The sequence below is a fragment of the Mustela putorius genome, unplaced genomic scaffold, assembly GCF_011764305.1.
Source record: "Mustela putorius furo isolate JIRA1106 unplaced genomic scaffold, ASM1176430v1.1 tig00000592_pilon_pilon_pilon, whole genome shotgun sequence".
NCBI lineage: Eukaryota > Metazoa > Chordata > Mammalia > Carnivora > Mustelidae > Mustela > Mustela putorius.
Genome location: NW_025421426.1, coordinates 4,985,581 through 5,006,026, shown reverse-complemented (window position 1 = coordinate 5,006,026; position 20,446 = coordinate 4,985,581). Strand labels below are relative to the sequence as shown.

At 42.6% G+C, this 20,446-nt stretch overlaps 1 protein-coding gene across 8 annotated transcripts in view; it reads right to left on the bottom strand.

The window, feature by feature from the left end:
- Positions 1 to 4,260: 4,260 nt before the first annotated feature.
- The window catches only part of LOC101674572 (activity dependent neuroprotector homeobox), a 35,324-nt gene continuing 19,138 nt past the window's right edge, over positions 4,261 to 20,446 (bottom strand). For 5 of the 8 annotated variants that reach the window (XM_045082083.1, XM_045082080.1, XM_045082079.1 and 2 more), the window contains 3 exons: positions 12,381 to 12,493; positions 10,500 to 10,592; positions 4,261 to 8,453 (listed from right to left, as the gene is read on the bottom strand). In XM_045082083.1, coding sequence (XP_044938018.1) covers positions 5,343 to 8,453; positions 10,500 to 10,592; positions 12,381 to 12,488 — 3,312 coding nt within the window. In that variant the 5' untranslated portion in view covers positions 12,489 to 12,493 and the 3' untranslated portion in view covers positions 4,261 to 5,342. Of the gene's footprint in view, positions 8,454 to 10,499; positions 10,593 to 12,380; positions 12,494 to 12,796; positions 14,831 to 20,446 lie in introns of those variants that run through there. The other 3 variants (XM_045082082.1, XM_004746196.3, XM_045082084.1) reach the window with 3 other exon arrangements.

Sequence of the window (20,446 nt, the reverse complement as noted above, 5' to 3'; positions counted from 1 at the left end):
GACTGATCGAAGCCAGTCAGGGTCTCTGAGCTCCCAGGGACTCACCGAGCTAGCTCTGACCAGAGCCCTCCAGCCACAGAGACCAGCTCAGGAATGGTCCGCTTGGCTCAAGGTCAGGACTCTTGTTCAGTAGTGAGGGAAGGTGAATGGGAAGCACCGTGTGGACACCGGGGGACCGGCCTAGGATGAGAGTGATCATGTGGGCGGGAGGAAGGGCAGAGGACCCGAGCCCTTGCCCACGCCACCGAGCATAGCTGTTATCTGTGTGTCCCCTTTATCCACACAGTCTGAGTTGGAACTCCTGTTCCCTGGCAGTGACAGTCCCATTCATAAAAAAGGTGTCTGAAGCTGGGTAAGGAGAGTAAGGTCATCACTGATGGGCAAGGACTTCCCTGGGAAGCACTGTGAGCCAGAGCTGCTCCTGGGCTCTTCAGGGCCCCTCGGAATGCACTAGGAGACATAAATCACACCAAGACACGCGGCTCCCCCAATTCTTTCCGTCTTGTCTGGGCCAAGGAAGAAGTCTCATTTTCGTTTTGTGTGCCTTGAATCCCTCTGGTTTTCCTTTTTAACAAGCAGAGCCAGACTCAGGCTCACAGCCTTCAGCAGGCAATAACAGGTGGTGAAGTTTTCATCTAACGTGTTGTATTTATTTTTATGGACGTCTTCATTAATGGCAAATTCTGCTGCCTGTCCTTTCTTGTAGAAACAAAGTTTTCCTTCTTAAAAAGGGCCCTTGAGACATACGAAGTACATAAAGCAGTTGTTAGATGACCAAGACGGCAGTGAGAAAGAGTAGTGTGGGAGATGATGCACTGGGAAAAGCATGTGTGGTTTAGAGATGGGGCTTGTGTGTCTGCATTCGCAGCGGGGAAAGGCTTTAAGAGGCTCCTTTGTAGCCCAGGTTAAGGCTGCGTGGTGCAGTTGGAGTGCCAGTGGCTGGGGACTCAGATGTCCTGGGTCCGAGTCAGCATCTATCTCTCCTCTGCCAGCTGGGATCTTAGGACAAGTTCATTTCTCAAACCTGGAGCTGATATTGCCTTCACAGGACTTGTTGTTGTTGTTGGGGGTGGGGGGTATTGGGGCACTAGGGCAGGACTATTTTGAGGACTTAAATTATCTTGGAATTTAGTACCTATCCTACTAGTCCCAGGAACACTTCAGGGATGTCGGAAAGTACTTGTGTGTGCTGAGCTCCTAGGAAAGGTGTAGTCCTGCCCCTGGCCTGGAGGATGGGTCCTTGAAGGACAGAGCTCTGTGTTTGAGCCTCTCTTGGTTCCCTCTTCCCAGGGAAGAGGCTGCTGGTGGCTGCCAGCAGAGGCAGCCACCAGCAAGCCATGTAGGGCCTTGACCACTAATCCCCAGGCTCTCATGTCTGGCCGCTTCACATACACTCAGTACAAGGTAGTATCATGTTCTAGTCCAAGTCCCAGCCAGTACAGTTCTTACAACTACATTGGGAAAGACCTTTTATTTCTAATCTCTTATCAGTTTCCAAAATTGAGCAGTTGGCTTATTAGGATATTCATTTTGCCTCACTTAGTAATAAAAGCTTAATAAAGTTCCAGCAAGACTCATGCAAAAGCCGGCTGAGCTTTAAACGGCCTTACAGCTCTGAGGCCTGATGGCGCTGGGCAGGTGGTGGCGCTTGGCCTCCATCACAGATCCGAGAATCCCGTATTCTGAAAAACACACAGCTACAACAGCTCGTTTAAATAGTGAAGATTCTGCCCTTAATTCCATTCATAGGTCATCTGCCCTGGAAATGACTATGGACCTTCCTTCCTCTGTCCTTCTCTTACTTGCACTTGAAATCATGACTGGAGGACTTCCAGGACATGCAACTTTCGCCTTATATACAAATTTTTTGAACACAACTCCCGGCTAATTTGCAATTCCACTTAGATTTACGTTCTAGTGAATGTTACAGTTGTTTAAAGTGGAGTCCATTGATGAAGTAGTCAGGAATTCCAGAACGGTGACCCTTCTCTGGTTCAAATTTGGATCTGTTTTCAAGCTGACCTTCTACTAGTAGTTGATAGAAAATAGCTTATTTACTAACCGGATGCACCATCAAGAATTTTATGTCTTTCTAGAGCACTTCACGGTGGCCAACTGGTAACTGGTGTGTTGGAATGCCGTTTCTGAGAGGTGCGAGCACCCTCTTCTAGTTTGTTTTCGGGGGTGGGCATTTCGGTGCGACAGGCTTGCAGTTGGTGCTGACCAGGTGCGCAATAGGGTCGGTTAGAAATGAGGGTCACAATGGGTAGAAAAGACCGCTGCCGAAGGAAGGGCAGAGGCTAACCCGATGCTCTGCCAAACCCATGTACTTAATACATCCGAATTTCATCAGTACAGAGTGTGTTTTCTATTACGCAAATTAAGTGAGTCTCAAGCTTTAGTAGCACAGAATCCCTGAGAGAGGATTTTGGGGCCTCCGTCCCGAGGGTTTGATGCTGGCAGTCTGGGGTCAAGGTAGGGAAACCACCCCTGTACATAGCAGTACCTACTTGACAAAAGCCAAGTTGAGTGGCTTCCAGTGGAGTTTCAGTTGGGGCGGTGCCCCACCTCCATCACAGGTTTTCAGATCTGGCACTTGTTTTGTTCCCTCCTGAAACCTGTCTTTACAAACAGGCAGGCCTTTGGGTTGGATACGTAACTACCGGGCAAAGGGGCAAATCCTTTTCTGCTTAGCTCTTAAGAGGGGGACAAAGTGCTGTTCAATGGAGACCAACGATGGGAGAAGAAAGTGCCTCAATGTGCTGAAAAGCGAGAGAAATCCCGCTGCTCGGGGGTTGGTCAGACTCTGGAAGTCAGGGCCACAGGAGAATCGGAAGGACATAAAGGAGTCTCCTGGGAAGGACATTTACAGACTTGTTCAGTCTACAGTTTATAGACATTCTCTAATTAGAAGGTGGCAGGTTGCCACAGCTTTTATTTCCAGATTATTCCAAAAGCAAACAGTAGCAACGACATTCTTTTCAATGGCTTTTATTGAGACACTTTTAGGGCTTCTGCAACATGGCTGGTTGGGGATCTTTGTTTCCAGTTCTTAGGTGGCCGAATTCTTCTCCAAATGCCAACAATGCCCCTTTTGACCACCTTAGCGAGGCATCACACTCATGTCTCTGCTCACATGTTCAACCAGGAACGTACACCCCCCCTCTGCTATTGTGTGCGAGTCTCCATACAACTCCACGTAGGCCTCCTGAGCCCGGGGTTCCATCCTTCCCACCTAGTAATTTATTCGGCAGCCTAATTTCACCCCAAGGGCGAGAGGGCTTCAGGATAGCTGCTATTTACAATCCTTAAGTAAAAGTTTTTCTCAGTGCCAGTTCTTCTGATGTGATCATCTGGGGCATCTTAGTTTGGGGACGTCCTGTCCTTACTGTCATCAGTGGGCGTCTATAGAATTTCTCCTCCTTACAGCACAGACAACTCCAGGCCAGCCCCCAGTGCCCTAAAGGTCCTGGTCTATTCTTGCACTTGCTCCTGTAGTTTTTGAGAAGCAGGACGGCACCATTTTAGGAGGTTGGTCAACTTACTTTGGTCTTGTTAATGCTTTTGTTACAGCTGTTTTTTGGAAGAAGTCTTAAAAATGATGGAAGCTAGCCACTTAAGACCTGTTTAGACCAAAGTCCCCGAGAGGTGCTTGCTCGGCTTCTGCCCTCTGTAAGGTTTGGAGCTTTCCATCATTGTAATTACTGAAAACGGTCGCCTAATACTGCCTCCTCATACGCTTCCACTCTTTAGTCCAAGCTGCTCTTGGGAGTGATGTAGTAAATATACTAGCTCCTTTGACCTTACCGGCCCTTCAGGTGTGTGATCTCCAAAGCCTTCTTAGTAGCAAGATGGTCTAGAGAATTACAACAGAAGCAGAGAGTAGTTGCCTGTGTAGTACAATTGTTCCCAGTGTAAGGCGAAAACTAACATTTACTTCCTTTTAGAAGAAAGAACTGCCAGGGCATTAATACTCCGCTTGCAAATTAATGCCGGTTTGTTAACATCCTTTTATCGAGACATTTACATATATAAGCAGGCTCTGCTCCTTGACAAAAGGGGAACTGAAAAACTCAAGGATGTTTATTTTTGCAGTTAAAAAGGGGAAAGGCAAAAGGAAACCAAAAGAAGTTTTAACAGGTGCCTTGAGAGAAAGCATTCTTAACGCCAGTGGCACATCTTGGTCTTCTGTGAGCCATGGCGTTGGCTGGCACACAACATAATGGACACATAGGATTGTAATTTGTAATAAAGCAAGTATTTACATTAAGCACAATACAGCAATTTATTTAGATGCTTAAAATGAATACAAAGGGAAATAAAGATCACAAAATTATACATACTACAACAGTGTGTCATATATTAGATGGTATAAATGAATACACCGGGGTGGTGCTTAACTAAAGATAAAACTAAATATCCAAAATGCAGCACTCAGTGGTTTGCTGCTTCAACACAACACACTTTCATACAGATCTAAAAGGTGTCAAAATTAGTAGCTGCAAAGTCAATTCTTGCATGTGATTTTTAGCTTAAAAGATTTCAGAAAACAGATCTGAAATGCCAGTTTTTGTTTCTGTCAGCTGTAATGTCAAGGATATTCAGAACGAGAAAAATTCTATAATACAAGAGAGTCCAGATATATATCTTATGTGGCTGGCCTCTGTTGCGAGATTGTACAAGGTTATGTGCAAAAACTAAGTCTGTCCAAAAGTCCATACTAGCGCAGTTTCAGGCTTTTGCTAGGTAAACTAGATAGAGCGCTTATTACACAGCAAGGGCAACACTAAAAAAAGAAACAAATCTAGATGGGTACACAATAACAATATCATAGGCATCACTTGAATAGGTCTAAAAGACTGTACAAATATACATTTCAACTATTCAGAATGAATACATGAAAAAAAATTGATTTTCCCCGAAGTCTACTATACACATTGGACTGGTAGCTTGAATGTTGGCCCTACACTACCGTGTCAATCAGGGTAACGCTTCCCCAGATCATCCAACCAAACATTTTACAGAGGGAAAGAAATGTTGAGAAGGCAGATAAAATAAACCTCTGCTTTTCCTCATGTGCGTTCGTGAGCCACCAGCTTATCGGTTTTTCACATTTATTTACTGTGTCTGTCACAGCAAGTTCCGAAGCCAGATCAGCCAGTCGTGTGTCATAGACATGGGAAGAACCACCGGGATTAGCAGTGGCCTCGTATCCCCACAGCCCGGTGACCCAGCGCTCAAAAGGCGGTACCAGTCAGAATACAGCTTTGCAGTCCTACCGGGACGAGAGCAGAGCCGAGCCCCAGGCGGCAGCTGGTCCCCAGTGCCGGAGAACCGGGCACTCAGGCCTGCTGGCTGCTCAGTTTCACGCCGGTCAGGCCGCCGTGCATGGGCTCGGCAACGCCGTCAGTCATGTTGTCAAACTGCTCCCCGTCCTCACTGTCAATTGTGCTATTCTGCCACTCAATCTGTGGGTTAGATAAGCGCTCGTCATTTTCAGATGCGTTCTTCCACTGTGACTGGTCCTTGGACCAAAACCCTTCAACTTTTCCATAGGAACTATTCTTCCATTTCAACTGCTCTCTGTCGCCTTGCACGGTAGCCTTTTTTTTGGCAGCTGGCTTACTGCTTCTTGCGTCTTCACTCTGGGAAGACTCATCAGACCAGGTTCCCGCTTTCATTTCACTTGTGTTGTCCTCAAAGTCCGACACCTGTTGGGAACCGGGGCCACTCTCAGACGGAGAAGCACCATCCTTCCACTCAACGGCGTCATCGTGGTCAACGTCACTGTCAGAGGCATCGCGCAGCAGCTTGGTCGGTTCCTCAGTCAAATGAATAGTTTCGTATTTTGAACCATCCTCCTCTTTTTGGTCTAGCTTCTCCTCAGATTCTAAAGCATCCTCAGAAATGACCTTCGGTATGTGCTCCTCCGGGGTATCGTTGGGGATTTTAGGCTCGACTTCAAACACAGGGTCAAAAGGGCTACCACTTCCATTGGATTCTTCCTCCAAATTTTCAAAACTGTCTGAGGAGCTGTCCTCTTCCTTCCCAAGGCTGAGCTTTTTGTCAGCAGTTTTACTAGCATTGACTCGGGAATCCTTCTCGTCATGATTCTCAAACAGCCACTCAGCATCAAAATCCATCTCGTGCTTCACTTTGTTGAGTTCTTTCATGTTGAAGCCCAGTAACACACCAGGCTTGTATTTTTCACAGTCTCGGACACACTTCTTCCTCTTGTTACTAAAATGGGAAGCAATGTCACTCTTCCACAACCACAAACTGGCAGCCAGCTTCTCAATTTCTCTCCTGGTGGGATAGGGCTGTTTATTGAAATACTTTGTTAGGAAGCTTTTCCTGGCTTCATAGGAATCATCTTCATGACCCTTGGGGTCTAAAGCTAAAACAACAGGCTCCTCAGGCTTCTCTTCAAAGAAGCTGGGCGAATCACTATCATCGTCTAACTTTCGCTTTTTCAGCAAGGGAAATTCCACTTGCTCGTAAGTGCGCTTGACAGGTGCCAGGCCCGGTGACTGATTAAGCCGAGACGGTGCATTTGTCTTATCCTGGCCATTCTGGGTCTTTCCAACACCCCTGCAGTGAACTAGATGCAAAGTGATAGTCGAGGCGGTCATGTTGCTGGTGTACACACCAAGGCAATGGATGCATTTGTAGGTGAGCTTTTTTTCCACGGGATGAACCGTTTGAATAACTTGGTGCCTCTCTCGTAGGTGATGGGCAAGTGCATCAGATATGGGTCCTTTTAGGATTGAAAAGCAAAGCGGGCAAAGGGTTTTCCCAACATCTTTTTTATAGGGTACTGCAGCCTGAGGTGAACTTTTAACAGGGATATCTGCCTTTTCCTGAACTTTTGGCTGTGGCTTTGGAGGGACCGGAGGGTTATTCTGGGCATGGTAAGCAACAGATTCAGCTGGGGCATCCCTCAGGTTGTATGTGGTTACAAGGAGGTGGATATTAGTGTGACTACCCTGCTGCAATGTCAAATCAAAGCTCAAAGTAGAATCTGTTTTAGGTCCCATCTCTTCATCAATGTGAACCATCCGCATGTGCGCCGCCATCTTTTCCACGTCATTGAATGTTGACCGGCAATACGGGCAAGACAGACCATGAATTAACATGTGGTTGAGCAGGGTATCTGTGGGCAAATAGCGATTACAGTAGAGGCATTTGCTAGTGAAATTGTGTATTTTCATAATATAGTTGGCTACTGCTGGGACTTTCTCAGCTTTATGTTCTTTTTCGAAGTGCACACTATAAACATTTTCAGGAAAAAGCTCATTACAGATTGTACATATTTTCCACTTTTGAGTTGAGGAAGTATTGGCTGGGGGAGGGCCCGTGGCAGCTGCAGTGGGTTTGGAACTGGACTGACCTAATACTCTGGATGCCTGTGACTGGGAGAGGGAGGGAGACTTTAACTGGCCTGACGAGAGAGAAGAGGCATTAGCAGACTGCAGGGAGTATCTTGCTGGTGCCTGGGATCTCTGCTCTGACCCAAGCCCGTAAGATCTTCCATTGCCACTCGGAAGTAGCTGCTTCACAGACTGAGACTGCTGAGGGATGGAGACTGGTGCGTTGCCACCTAGACCCAGTCTCATGGACTGACCAACGCCATAGCCCTGGCCTACAGATTTGACTCCGTAGTTATTCTGCTGTAGGTGAACATTGGACATCATGTTGACTCCTGTCGAATTTAAGTTAGGCTTTGGTATTGAGAGTCGATTTACCATCTGCTGCGATGGCAAAGACCGGACATTTCCAGAAGCAAGGGAACCAATTCTTGATTGGAGTCCCATGCCCTTCTTCTCTTGAGGTTTGGGAGCAATTAGCATCAAGGGTTTAGATCGGGGAACCACCACATTTGTGTGCCCAATCATGGCAGTGACCTGATAGCCTATGCGTTCATGGTCTTCGATGACGTGTTGTACCAAAGCTTCGTAGGACTTTGGCATGAAAAGGCATCTCTTGCAGTGAATACTGCTCTCTTCCCGGGCATTTGAACCTAGAGGGACTGCACCGTTGAGTGACTTCTCACCTGCCTTTGCTATGTAAGGCGCCGCCACGTGCTGAAAATGTTCCCTGTAAATGTGCTTCCTAACGATTTCATAAAGAGGATCTCGGTAAGTGCACTTCTTACAGTAATAAACAGCTTGTTCTACACTGTCAGCCTGCTTAGGTTTAAGGCCATCATTTTTGCTTTTATCTTTAAAAGTGCTGAGGCTGCTACTCGGTGCGCTGGCGTTTGGAGCATGAAATATTTTAATGTGTGTTTCCAAAGTCTTTTTGTCTGCATTGAAGGTACAGTAGGGGCAATTAAGGAGAATCCTATTTTCAAAGTCTTCACTATGGACATTCCGGAAATGACTTTTGTAGGCAGAGAAGAATTTTGAAGAAAATGGACAAGCACTGCAGCAAAAAGGTTTCGTCCGGTAGTCCTAAAGAAAAGACAAAACCTGGAATCAGAATGCCACTTCAGAAAAGATAGTAACAGGTTCTAGATTTTCTCCCCCAGATGTTCTCTGTTTTTAAAATAGAGATATAATGCTATTTTTAGACCTGAAACTCAAATGCATCAATATAATATTTTTTCCTTTTCAAAATTAAATTGTAAAATATGAATCCAAATGAGAAAATGGTTCTAAACAAAATAATTTTATTTGAGTCCCAGAGTATTAAAAAAAAAAACCCTCATTCCAAGCTTCCCCTCAATGTTTAGAAAAGATCAAAGTCATATTTGCTGATTGGTTTTAGAGGAGCCAAAGACAAATGGCTTCAAAGATAAACATTTTACAGTTAGAAATGACAAAAATAAACACTGTGAAATCACTCTCACTCTTGCAAAAGGTTCCAGATTTACTATTCTGTGAAAGTCAGGGCCCTCAGTGCTGTAGTGCCATTAGGCAGTAGGACATAAAGATACACCTTTCTTCCCTCCCATCATGAAAAATCTTCAAAAATCTCAAAACATTTCTTCCCTCTGATCCAAGTGCAGTGTCGTATTTAGATTTCATTACTGATCAAAAAGCTACTGATGTGAAAGGCTGGCTTTCTTCTATAAGCCACGGTCTCGCTTCTCAAGCAAGAGCAGCTTCAAAAGAACTAATGAAGTGCTAGCCGCTTTGATTCAAATTAAGAAGTTAAATAAAAATTTCCCAGACTATGAGGAGTGCGTGATGTGAAAAATCCACTGACATATTGCAGGACACACTGGCGTCCAAGAGCAACGTTCAGAATTACGCTCACTAGCATCTATGCAGTTTGTCCTTTGAAGACCAGTGAAACACAAGCAGGGCAAGAGATTAGCTTTTCTCCCTAGAAACCTACTTTGTTTCAGATACTGGTTTGACACAAAATAAAATACTCTGCATCTCCTTAAAGCTCAATCCCCTATTCAGTGTTAGAATGTGAAGCTCTGGGATTTGTTAAACCGAATTAAGCGGCATGTCCCACTGGAAGGCTTTTACATTTGAAGACTTCTGGGTGCATACATTTTTTTCCTGAGGTATGGATAAGAAAAAACCAGGTAACCATACTCTCAAATTTCTGAGGCAGTAAAAGTAAAAGTACTTCCACAATTTAAAATCTTTGCCCAAGTATAAGAGCTCAATAATTATAGAACTAGGGGTGTCTGGGTGGCTCAGTGGGTTAAGCCTCTGCCTTTTGCTCAAGTTATGATCTCAGGGTCCTGGGATCAAGCCCCACATCGGGCTCTCTGCTCAGCAGAGAGCCTGCTTCCTGCCACCCCCCACTCCCCGGCCTGCCTCTCTGCCTACTTGTGATCTCTGTTGGTCAAAAAAATAAATAAAATCTTAAAAAAAATAATTACAGAACTACAGTCACTACTGAAATAGGTAATGATAAAGTCTGCCGTGACAATCACTCCTCCCTGTGGGACAGAAACCACTACCTGTACCACCTTCTCTGTTATATCTTTACCTCCTGATACTTGCTGGCATCACTGGTGCCTTGGACTACCTAAGAGTGTTCTTAATTCCAATTTGAAAAATTTAAGTGACACCTTTCTGTCACTACTGTCCTATACAGCCACCCATCTCCTTCCCCATGTGCTGGCTTAGCAACCCCAGAGGTTGGATGATACCCACACAGAAAAAAACACTTTCTCCAGAAATAACATGAACTGCGACAGACACAAAAAAATGACGGATGGTCCAGATGAACAGAATATTGGAGGGTACGTTTCGGAAACAGAAACAGAAGAGCAAAAGTACTGCTGATATACAGTACACCTTAGAACATTTAGGTAACAAATTTCCCATTATTACACTTTAAAGTTTCAGTCCAATGACAAAAAAGATTCTTCCTAGTTCTCCCTGCCGCTTAGCAAAATTGAAATAATCAACTCTGACATTTTCCACACAAGGTAACTGCCCACAAAACAATGCATCACTGTGAGAGGCCTAGAGCTGACAAGGGAGGACGGCAAGGAGGCTGCCACTGGGGAAGTCCCCTACGCCACTTACCTGATTTTTCGTAAGCGAAGGGTCCCACAGTCCTACGTCCTCCCATGTAGTGTTTTTCAAATAAAAGTCATTAGGTTCAAACTGTTTAAAATCCTAGAAAAACAGTGAAAGAAGTTTACAAAAACATAGTGATATCAACTCTAGCCCAACCTTACTTAAAAATCCCATCTCTTAGCTAGAACTGGGAAGACACACAGAAAAACCAATCCCACCAAGAACTAAACTAGGAATGATAAGGCTCAGGAAATAAAAAAAGGCATACGGAAGTTGTATTCAACATTTCCTAACAACTGAACATTCCCCAAACGGTCAGCAAGGTTTCCAAGGAAACCACTGGAAGTTCTGATCAAGTAAAAACTTCAGTCACGTCGTAATACCAAAGCTCCTTTCATGAGAGGATTGTAACTCCTCAGTTGTAGCATTAGAATGGAGTGTAAGCTAGCAATGCTTGCTTACAGCACCATGGATGTGATATTCTGCTTCTGACGGGGACAAAGGGTAGAAATGGATGGGGAAGAAAACTCAGGATTTCTAAACCCACAAAAGGAAGAAAGCTATCCGAAGAAGAGTAAGCAGTACTACGTTAAATTTATACTCTTACGTAAAAACTTAATGGCCCGTTTCCCCCCAGGCCAGGAAGATACAAAGTCTCAGGAGAAAATTCCCCTGGACTCCAAAAGGTTCACATTTCAGTGTGGGAAAATCAAGCACATATAAATTCCACAGTATGTAATCGGTGTAATAATGGCAGGAACACATCAAATGCAGGAGAGAAAAGGCACCTTAACATTGGCATTACTTAGTCTTGTGCAGATTATTCCACTGAGTGCAAAGTGGACTGAGATGGACTGTTTTATCGGGCAGATCTGCCTGAATTTGAGGGGATGGAGAGGCAGTGAACTTCCACACTGGGGATAACGTAACTAGAGAAGCCCACTTTGGAGAAGCTTCAGTCTTCATGAAAATACTCCCCCCACCCCAAGTATTATTCATGGGAGTCAGGAAAAGAAAATCTGTTGCATGAAGGAAATTGCTTTTTAACTTTCAATTCCATCCAAACAGTTCCTGAATGCCTATTATGTACCCAGCACTGTGCTAGGTGCTGGTTATACACGGAGGGACAAGGTAGTTACGGTTCCTGGCCAGATGGAACTTAAAGGCTAGTGGGGAAAACACCTTTAAATATTTCAATCAGAGGCTCTGACCAACTAAACCGCAAGACCTAGAGTAATGAGATCTGGAAAAGGAGGAGACCAGGACACTGGCTATCCCACAGGGCTTCTACAAAGCTCAGAAAAAAGGTCAGAAAAACAGTTTGCAAAAGTCCAAACTGTTATACAAGGGGGAAGATAATAGTGTATGATGGGTCAGAAGGGCCAACAAATACTCATCCTAAGGAAAGAGACAACAAGCACCCAAACCACCATGCCTCACCAATCAGAAGGTCAACCAGAACACTCAGGCATATCAGAATGAGAACAGGCTCTGGAGCCGGCAGACAGACCCGACCATACGCTTAGCTGTGAGGTGGACCTAAATCTTTACTGGTTCTTCATTGTAAACTGGAGATAAGAATTCCTACATCCCCCCCCAGGGGCTGTTCTAAGAATGTGAAATTAGAGACAATTTTAAAGCACCTAAAATGTCTGACATGTTACACCCTCACCAGGAGATCTGCTTTTGCTTCATGATGCAAAGATGAAAAAGCCCATTTTAGGGAGAAGGGAGCAAGTTAAGTCAACTGAGAAAGCTCGGGTGAAGCTAATGCTGCAGTTATAATTCAGAATCACGACTAAGAATTAACCAATCCCGGCTGCTGACACAAAGTAATGGATCAGAAGCTGAGTCATGTTAAAATTTAAAAAATGGCATGCTACTTACTTCTATGTGTTCTTTACAGTATTCCAACCCAATGTCACTAAGTATTTTTTTCACAGTTTTCCGGGCTTTTCTTAAACTGCCAAGATTGTTGACAGGAAGTTGGAACATAGTTTCTATTGGAAAAAAAAATTTAAGTCAAGTCAAAACACGTACAACTTGTAATATTTCCTACTTGCACTGATGGTAGGACCACAAACCCTGGCCCGCTGACAAAGAAGGAGAGTAGATACCCTTATCTAGTATGTTCCGATTACTTTTAAAGCAGACAGGCAAAGTAAGTGCTCTCTGATCTTTTCTATTTTTAACAGGGTGCTCTATGTTATATATCAACTGTGGGTCTAATCTGGCACAATTCTAATTAAGTTCATCACCAAACTGGTTTTTTTTAAATTGAGAATTAGGTTAATAATACCAACCGATTATCTTAAAATTGAGTTAGTGCTTTTCTCCTTGTGATGTTGAGCCTCTGAAAATAGAAAAATGTTCACCATTTCAGCATCATTATCACAAAATTTTGAGTGCCAGGGAAAAGAAGTTTTTGTTTTCTGGGAACTGTCCTGCACACTGCTAAGAAATATCCTTTAGTGTTTCCAAATACTATCCAAACTAAAGACACTACTGGTTGTGTACCTAGCCCCCCAGCCAGCAGGACCCCTGGACAAAGGCATTCAGCATCAGGGCAGATGATGACTGTGTTACAGACTTTAGAGGATCCTCTTGAAAAATGAAAAGCTTACATGTATGAAGGAACTGAAAAATTCTTTAAATGACCTAATACATTAAAAGCACAAATTTAGGTCCACTTCCCCCAAGTTCCTTAAAAAACAAAAGTTAAAATAAAATTAGTATTTGTATGGCTTCTACATGACCATAAATGTTTCCTATAAAATACGGTAAGAATTTATCATCAATGTAATAATCCAAATAAATTTTGTAGAATATTAAATAGTTCCAAAAACCAAAACCAGTGGCAAACCCAAAAGCCAAAGCAATAGGAATTAAAGTTTAATACACACAAATCTGGTTTACTGATTAATAAAGACTGTTACTCTATAATACCACTACCATTTGTAAGTACAACCATAATCAACTAATCCAAATGTAATACAGTACCATGTTACCTCATTTATTATTCTAATCCAAAAATCAATATTAACTATGAAAAATGGAAAAAAGAGTAAAGCCTACCAAAACAAACAACTCCTACAAATTCTGAATTTGGATGTGTCATCAGTACTGAGAAGTTTCAAAATATTCTACATGAAGTACAAAGTATAACTGAGGCCAAAAAAGAAATGCATTTCACTAAAAAACACTGCTTACTCTTTCCATCCTCAGCAGCTAAGAAGCATGACTGTGTGTCCTTCACACTTTCTGCCATCCAACAATCTGCATATTACTTACGAGTGGACTCAGAAGTCACTTTGGTTACAAATTTAATGTGTATTCAAAGACAGATCCATTATTCTTTGTGGAAATTTCATTGCTAAATTGTTTTAAACCATCTTTTTGAAAAGTATTAGATCAGTTGCTGCTTAATGAAACTTCCCACAACCAGGTCACTGAGAGAGAACCACCCGACAGCAATGTTTCAGAAATACAGCAAATGTTGCAGGCTAGTTCTGAAGAGCCCAGGCATCAAAACAGATGCCCACCAACGCCCAAGTCTGCGAAGAGACATCTTGTTTCTCTATTCATTTCATAAACTCTTTGTGGGCTCAAATCCAGCAGTTCTTTTGGAACTTCTCAAGTCAGTCCTGCTTCACTTAAGAGAGATGAGCCCAGAAGGCAGCCACTGGTTTTCCCCACCTTCTGGTTATATGCAGCTGAGTATCTCAGCAGAAACAAATACACAATGATTGGGAAATGTCGCCACCACTGAAGACTCCAGTCCATACAGAAAGCACCCAGGGAGTTAAACTGCAGCCAAGGATAAAGGAGAACTCATTCTCCTATGGGCAATACATCAGGCTTTCTCAGTGCCCACCACCCACGGCTAAACAAGTTGTCTTAAGCACCTCCCTGCATGGTAGGCACCCAGTTTATACACCTACAGTTCTGGAAATGTCAGTATGTTCATAAAGGAGCTTCGTTACAAGAAACTTGTAATTTATAAAATGTGGTATTTCAGCCATGGAGTAAATCTCAAGTCTACTTAGGCTGAATTAAACAGGCATATAAATACTGAACACTGCTTACCAGAAAATGTTGTACAAAAATGTGTGTTTTTTTAAAAAAATGATTAACAACTAGGAGGAATCTAAATTAAAGTTTACACTGAAAGATGTAGAATTAAATTATTGGCATTGTTATTGGATCTGGGGACTTCTCTTTGCCCTCTCCCACAGATGGAGGTACCCTCTATGTATTTGCTTATGGAGGTCACTTAAGATTTTGTCCATCTGGGGCGTCTGGGTGGCTCAGTGGGTTAAGCCGCTGCCTTCAGCTCAGGTCATAATCTCAGGGTCCTGGGATAGAGTCCTGCATCGGGCTCTCTGCTCAGCAGGGAGTCTACTTCCTCCTCTCTCTCTCTCTCTGCCTACTTGTGATCTCTCTCTCTGTCAAATAAATAAATAAATAAAATCTTAAAAAAAAAAAAAACATTTTGTCCATCTGGAGCTAGAATAACTCATTCATTCATGTGTGTTAGCATCATCAAAAGCATTTACAAAGACTCCTGTTTTTTAAGTAAAACTTCATAGAACAGGTACACAGTGTTAAAATATAAGCAAAGAAGGATCCCTCCTGCTCTTATCCTTTTGCCATGGAGCTCCCCTTCTGTAAGGGGCCACTGTTGTATCAAGCTTTTCTGCAAGAAGCCAGAATTCAACTCTGTGAATGTTAGCACAATTATGGGTGACAAGATAAAGAACTAAAGGGCCCTACAGGTTGTTTTCCCCAGCCTCTTGCTTGCTGTTAAGAAAGAACTTTGGGGCACCTGGGTGGCTCAGTGGGTTAAACCTCTGCCTTCAGGTCAGGTCATGATTCCAGGGTCCTGGGATGGAGCTCCGAATCAGGTTCTCTGCTCAGTGGGGAGTCTGCTTTCCCCTCTCTCTCAGCCTACTTGTGATCTCTGTGTCTCTCTCTCTCTGTCAAACAAATAAATAATCTCAAAAAAAAAAAAAAAAACCTTCAAGGGGTCCCTGGGATCAAGGCCTGCATCAGGAACCCTGCTGAGAACGGAGCTTGCTTCTCCTTCTCCTGTTCCTCCTTCCCCACTCTTTGTTCTGTTAAATAAGTTTTCTTTTCTTTAAAGAAACAACTTCAAATCAACAGCTGGCTTCAGGGTTCATCAATGTTATCTATTTGATTCATACTTAAAAGCTTTTACAAGAATTACTCCTGGCCCTGAAAAGTCCTCTGATTTAGAAATGTGTACAAGAGGCCCATATCATAAGTGACTGAGGGGCAGGAACCGAGTAAATAGGAAATCAACTGTTTGAGATTAAGGGCTGATCCATCATTTCTGAATAAAAAGAGGGCAAAAAACAGAGTATTTAGAATAATTACTCTTAAGTAGGAAGAGCCTTTAATGTCAAAAATTGCCAGAAGATGGGCTTTCTCTCCAGATTTGTCCCCAGGTGGCTAGTCCTTTCTCTTAAGCCTCCTTGTTTGTCAGAATGGCCATTTTCACCAGGTCAGCACCATTATCCCAATACCAAGGGGAGCTCCTCCAGTCAAACCAAAAACCTTTCAGCTCATGGCAAAAAAGGGGAAAATATCCAATTTAATAGACTGGAACCACTATTCTCCTGTTTATCAATCATTTTTGAAGAACCTATACTTTATCACTGTGCTGGGAACAGAGAGATGAACAGGACACAGTTCTTCCCTTCCATACTCCATCATGTCTAAGGGCCAGGAACTAGAGCACACAGCAGGCACCTGGCCACTGGAGTCAAGAAGATGGCTACTGCCTGCCGAACTGCCTCTTGGAGCCACCTCCTCCATCAGCAGTGTGTGTCTGACTCAGGTCCACCAATCGGAGTGTTCTACCTCTGCCGACACTGAGACTAGCAGAACTGGAGATGTGCCCCAAACACGGCTGGCTGATAGTGATGCTGAAAAGGACTCAGGACCTGCTACTACATGGAGAAAGCAGACAATACTTAAAGTCCTCAGTCCAGCTGTGCCTGACAGCCCCTTCCAAAGACTCTTCTAAACAAGAGCCAAATACACGACCACTTTTGCTTAAGCCTTGGTTCATGTTCCCTGCAACCAAAAGTCTTTGTAGACCCACTGGGTAGTAGGACACAGAAGAGGAAGTGAACAAGAGAAAAGATGAAGAACTTTATGTCAAGTAATTACACTTATTTATTAGGTCTAGGAGAAAGAGTAAGTTTGTTAGGAAGACAGAGTTCTTCTGAAAGATGCTTTGGATCCTGGTTTCATGAATCAAAAACAAAAACAGCGAATGGTCAAACACCTCTACCATTTTTTTTTTTAAAGCGACAGGGAGATAGGTGTGGGCGGAGGGCCAGAGGAAGAGAGAGAATCCTAAGCAGGTTCATGCACAGTGCAGAGGCTGACATGGAGCTTGATCCCACAATGCCAAGATCATGACCCAAGCCGAAATCAAGAGCTGGATGCTACCACTCAGATGCCCCTCTCCCCAATATTTTAGAATATTAGAAAGGGAGCGCCTGGGTGGCTTAATCGGTTAAACGTCCGACTCTTAATTTTGGCTCGTGTCATGAGATGGCCCTGCATCAGGCTCTGCACTTGGCATGGAGACTGCTTAAGATTCTCAACCTCACCCTCTGCCCCTCCCCCACTTTCAAAAATAAAAATTAAAAACAAACAAATAAACAATGAAAAATTTGGGGGAAAGCTCAATGACCTATTAATAACAGAGTCAACATTTGCAAGTATTTTATTAACAACTTAAAATGAGTAGTGTTTGGGTAAGCATATGCCATCTGATGAACAAGACAAAAATATCAATTTTTAAGAATGATTTAAATTCATTGCTGAATGATTCAGCCACATCCCTTCCTATTGATCTTTGTGAATTTTACCCACACCTACTGATTGGGTCCAAAACATTAAAGTTTTACTAATAATCCTGGCCAAACTTCTACTCATGTGCTTTCTTAGAAAGCAAGAGTCAGATGGCAGAAATGAAAAATCTGAGATCTGTGCCCCTAGGCTAGAGATGAATTGAATACATACATAGAAGACTGATCAAACAAAGGTTTCTTTCCCTTCCAAATACCAAAACTAAAATACTCCTTTACTCCACATACCAAGAGAGAAATGAGGCAGATTGAGCCTGTCTCATGAGGAAGGATCTATAGGATGAACCTGTACAGGTGAAGAATAACAACATCTCAATGACTAAACATCACTTAAGCAAAGAAGTCATCATCTGAGAAACACAATTATAATTATTTATGAAACAAAAGCTCTGCCAAAAGGCTTGGATCAAATCAGGTGTTGTATTGACATTCTTCTGGGTCAGGAAGACAGGGGATCCCGACAGCAGATGTTTCTAGTTTAGCCCACTCAAGGCAAGGTTTGCAAGACCTGATACACCAAGAGTCATGAGGCCTTTCTATGTACACGATAAGGTTCCTTGCAAAGGGATGGAGGATGACATCACTTTGTCTGTTTTTTTTTTTTTTTTTGGAGTAAGGAAAACATCTGTAAGTGTGCCCACAGAAAGTAACAAAAACAAAAACAAAAATACCCCATAAACTTTAAACCTTTGACCAGGCACAGTTAATCAAACAAGCCAGGAGAAAAAAAAAAAAAAGCCTCCAGATCAAACTTTTCCAGATTATCTTTTAAGCTACCACAAGTGTGGATGTTAACATGACATTTTCCAGGATATAATTCTTCATATTTTTATGTGCCTTCTTAGGTTCCCAAGTTCTTCATAAGAACATATGGTATTAATTTAATATACCAGAAAATACAGAAGTAAATATGATAGCACGCCCTAATTTCCATCACCTGCAACTTTCTTATATCTGTGAACCAAAATCTGCAGAGTGACAGCTAATGCATCAGTTGTATCAGTGAATACAAATTTACAATTTTCTTAAGAAAACGTTTCTAACACTGCACTGACAGCTAGACAGGAATGGTTACTTCTTCCTGGTAGCACCTAAACACAAGCAGCTTGGCCTAAACAAATGGTTTTCAACAAGCTCCCACCCCCCCTTATAAAGAGGAAACCCTTGTTTCTGAACAACTCTTAGCTGACTTATTAAAAAAAAAAGAAAGAAAGAAAGAAAAAAGCGGAGGGGCTCAGAGGTTGAACCGGCAGGAAGGAGGAGGAAAACTTCCCAGTTACTAAGTATCTCCTTGAAATAGTTACTTGTCTAAATTAAGCTTCTAATGAAAATTTATGCCAAGGTGAGCTGTCTGAAATGTAGAATGAGGACCTAGTGGACAATCAACCAAAGCAGAAGTTTGATGGCTACAACAGAATTCTAAAAGTTTACTGAAAATCTCCCCTGAGTAAAATTACAGCCTGATCAGAGTATGGCTGTCAGAAGCCCACAGTAAGCCTAAGGATCAGAATACAGTTTATACTTTGGTGGTGTCCTTTAAACATTTCTACATTAAGCTGTAAAGAAAAACACACATCTGAGAAAATCTTTTAGTGGAGGTGGGGGGGGGGGAATCAAAGGCTGGAAATAAGTCCATTACTAGTGAAGAAAAACAGCAGTTGTATTTTCTATGTTATAAAAACTAGGAAGACATTTTAACTACTACAATATAGACAGTTTCATTTTTGGTAACATCATCAATCCAAACTAACACAGAGGAAATTCAGATTTTTGATATTAAATCAAGAAAACAGAGTATTCTAATGTCACACAGATGCAAGTGTTTATATAAAGATCTTATAACCTGTGCTGGGATTTAAGGATCAGATATATTTGAAGTTTCTTTAAACCACTAACTAAAAAGTACTGTTTTGTTAAGACACACAGACATTTTAAGAAGACTGTCATAAATCTTCATGCTACCCAAGATCATACTTTTTTTTTTTTTAAACGGATTTTGTGATGTCTCTGTGGAAACATTTAGGACCCATTAAAATAAAAACCACGCAGAAAGAAAACATCATTTCCTTATTTATGTGCTCACTTTTCCTCCTACCACCCCCTCAACAACATACTTAATACCTGTCAATATCACTGAGTAAAACTGTGGTCACTGTAAAACACTGTTTCTTTTTATAATCAGTAAGTGCTTATCTTTCCTGACTATTCTGGGATCAGAAATAGTAAAGAGAGATACCTTATTTGTTTTCTAAGGGTGTCACTAGGTCCTACATTTAAACTAAGCCAGTTGTAAATAGGTTTATATGTGTGTATTTTGAAAAAAATAAACCCCATAAAGCCTTTTTAGAATAGCCCTCTGATGAGTGAGCATGTTGAGAGCCCAGAACCTACATTTGGTCTGGAAGAAACCATCCTTCTCCTTCTTTACACAACAACAACAAACATAGTCCCAAACAGAAGCAACTAATCTTTCAATTTCCTATAAGCTCGGGTAAAAGACGTTGCAGATGCCAGAGGCTCTTCACAGAAAGGCAGATCTAACTGTCTCCTCTCTTTCTCAATTCCAAATACGACAGAACAAGTAACTGACAATCCAGGGCAGAATGCTCTTCTGGATTAGCAGTAAAAGTGTGCAGCATGACAGAGGTGAGAAGTTTAGACTCCTTTCTCCTTTTTTTTTTTTTTTTAAAAGATTTTATTTATTTATTTGACAGAGAGAGATGACAAGCAGGCAGAGAGGCAGGCACAGAGAGAGGAGGAAGCAGGCTCCCTGCCGAGCAGAGAGCCCGATGCGGGGCTCGATCCCAGGACTCTGAGATCATGACCTGAGCCAAAGGCAGTGGCTTGACCCACTGAGCCACCCAGGCACCCCCTCCTTTCTCCTTAAGTAACAGAAAATGTGCAGTAGTGTTGAAACTAAAAAAGGGGGGGGGGTTATTTGTAAAGCCCAGGAGGATTAGGAAAACTACTTGCAAATGAAGACACACTTGTACCAAAAGCCAACTATGAATAATGAACACCAATTATTTTGCAAAGGTTATTGTATTA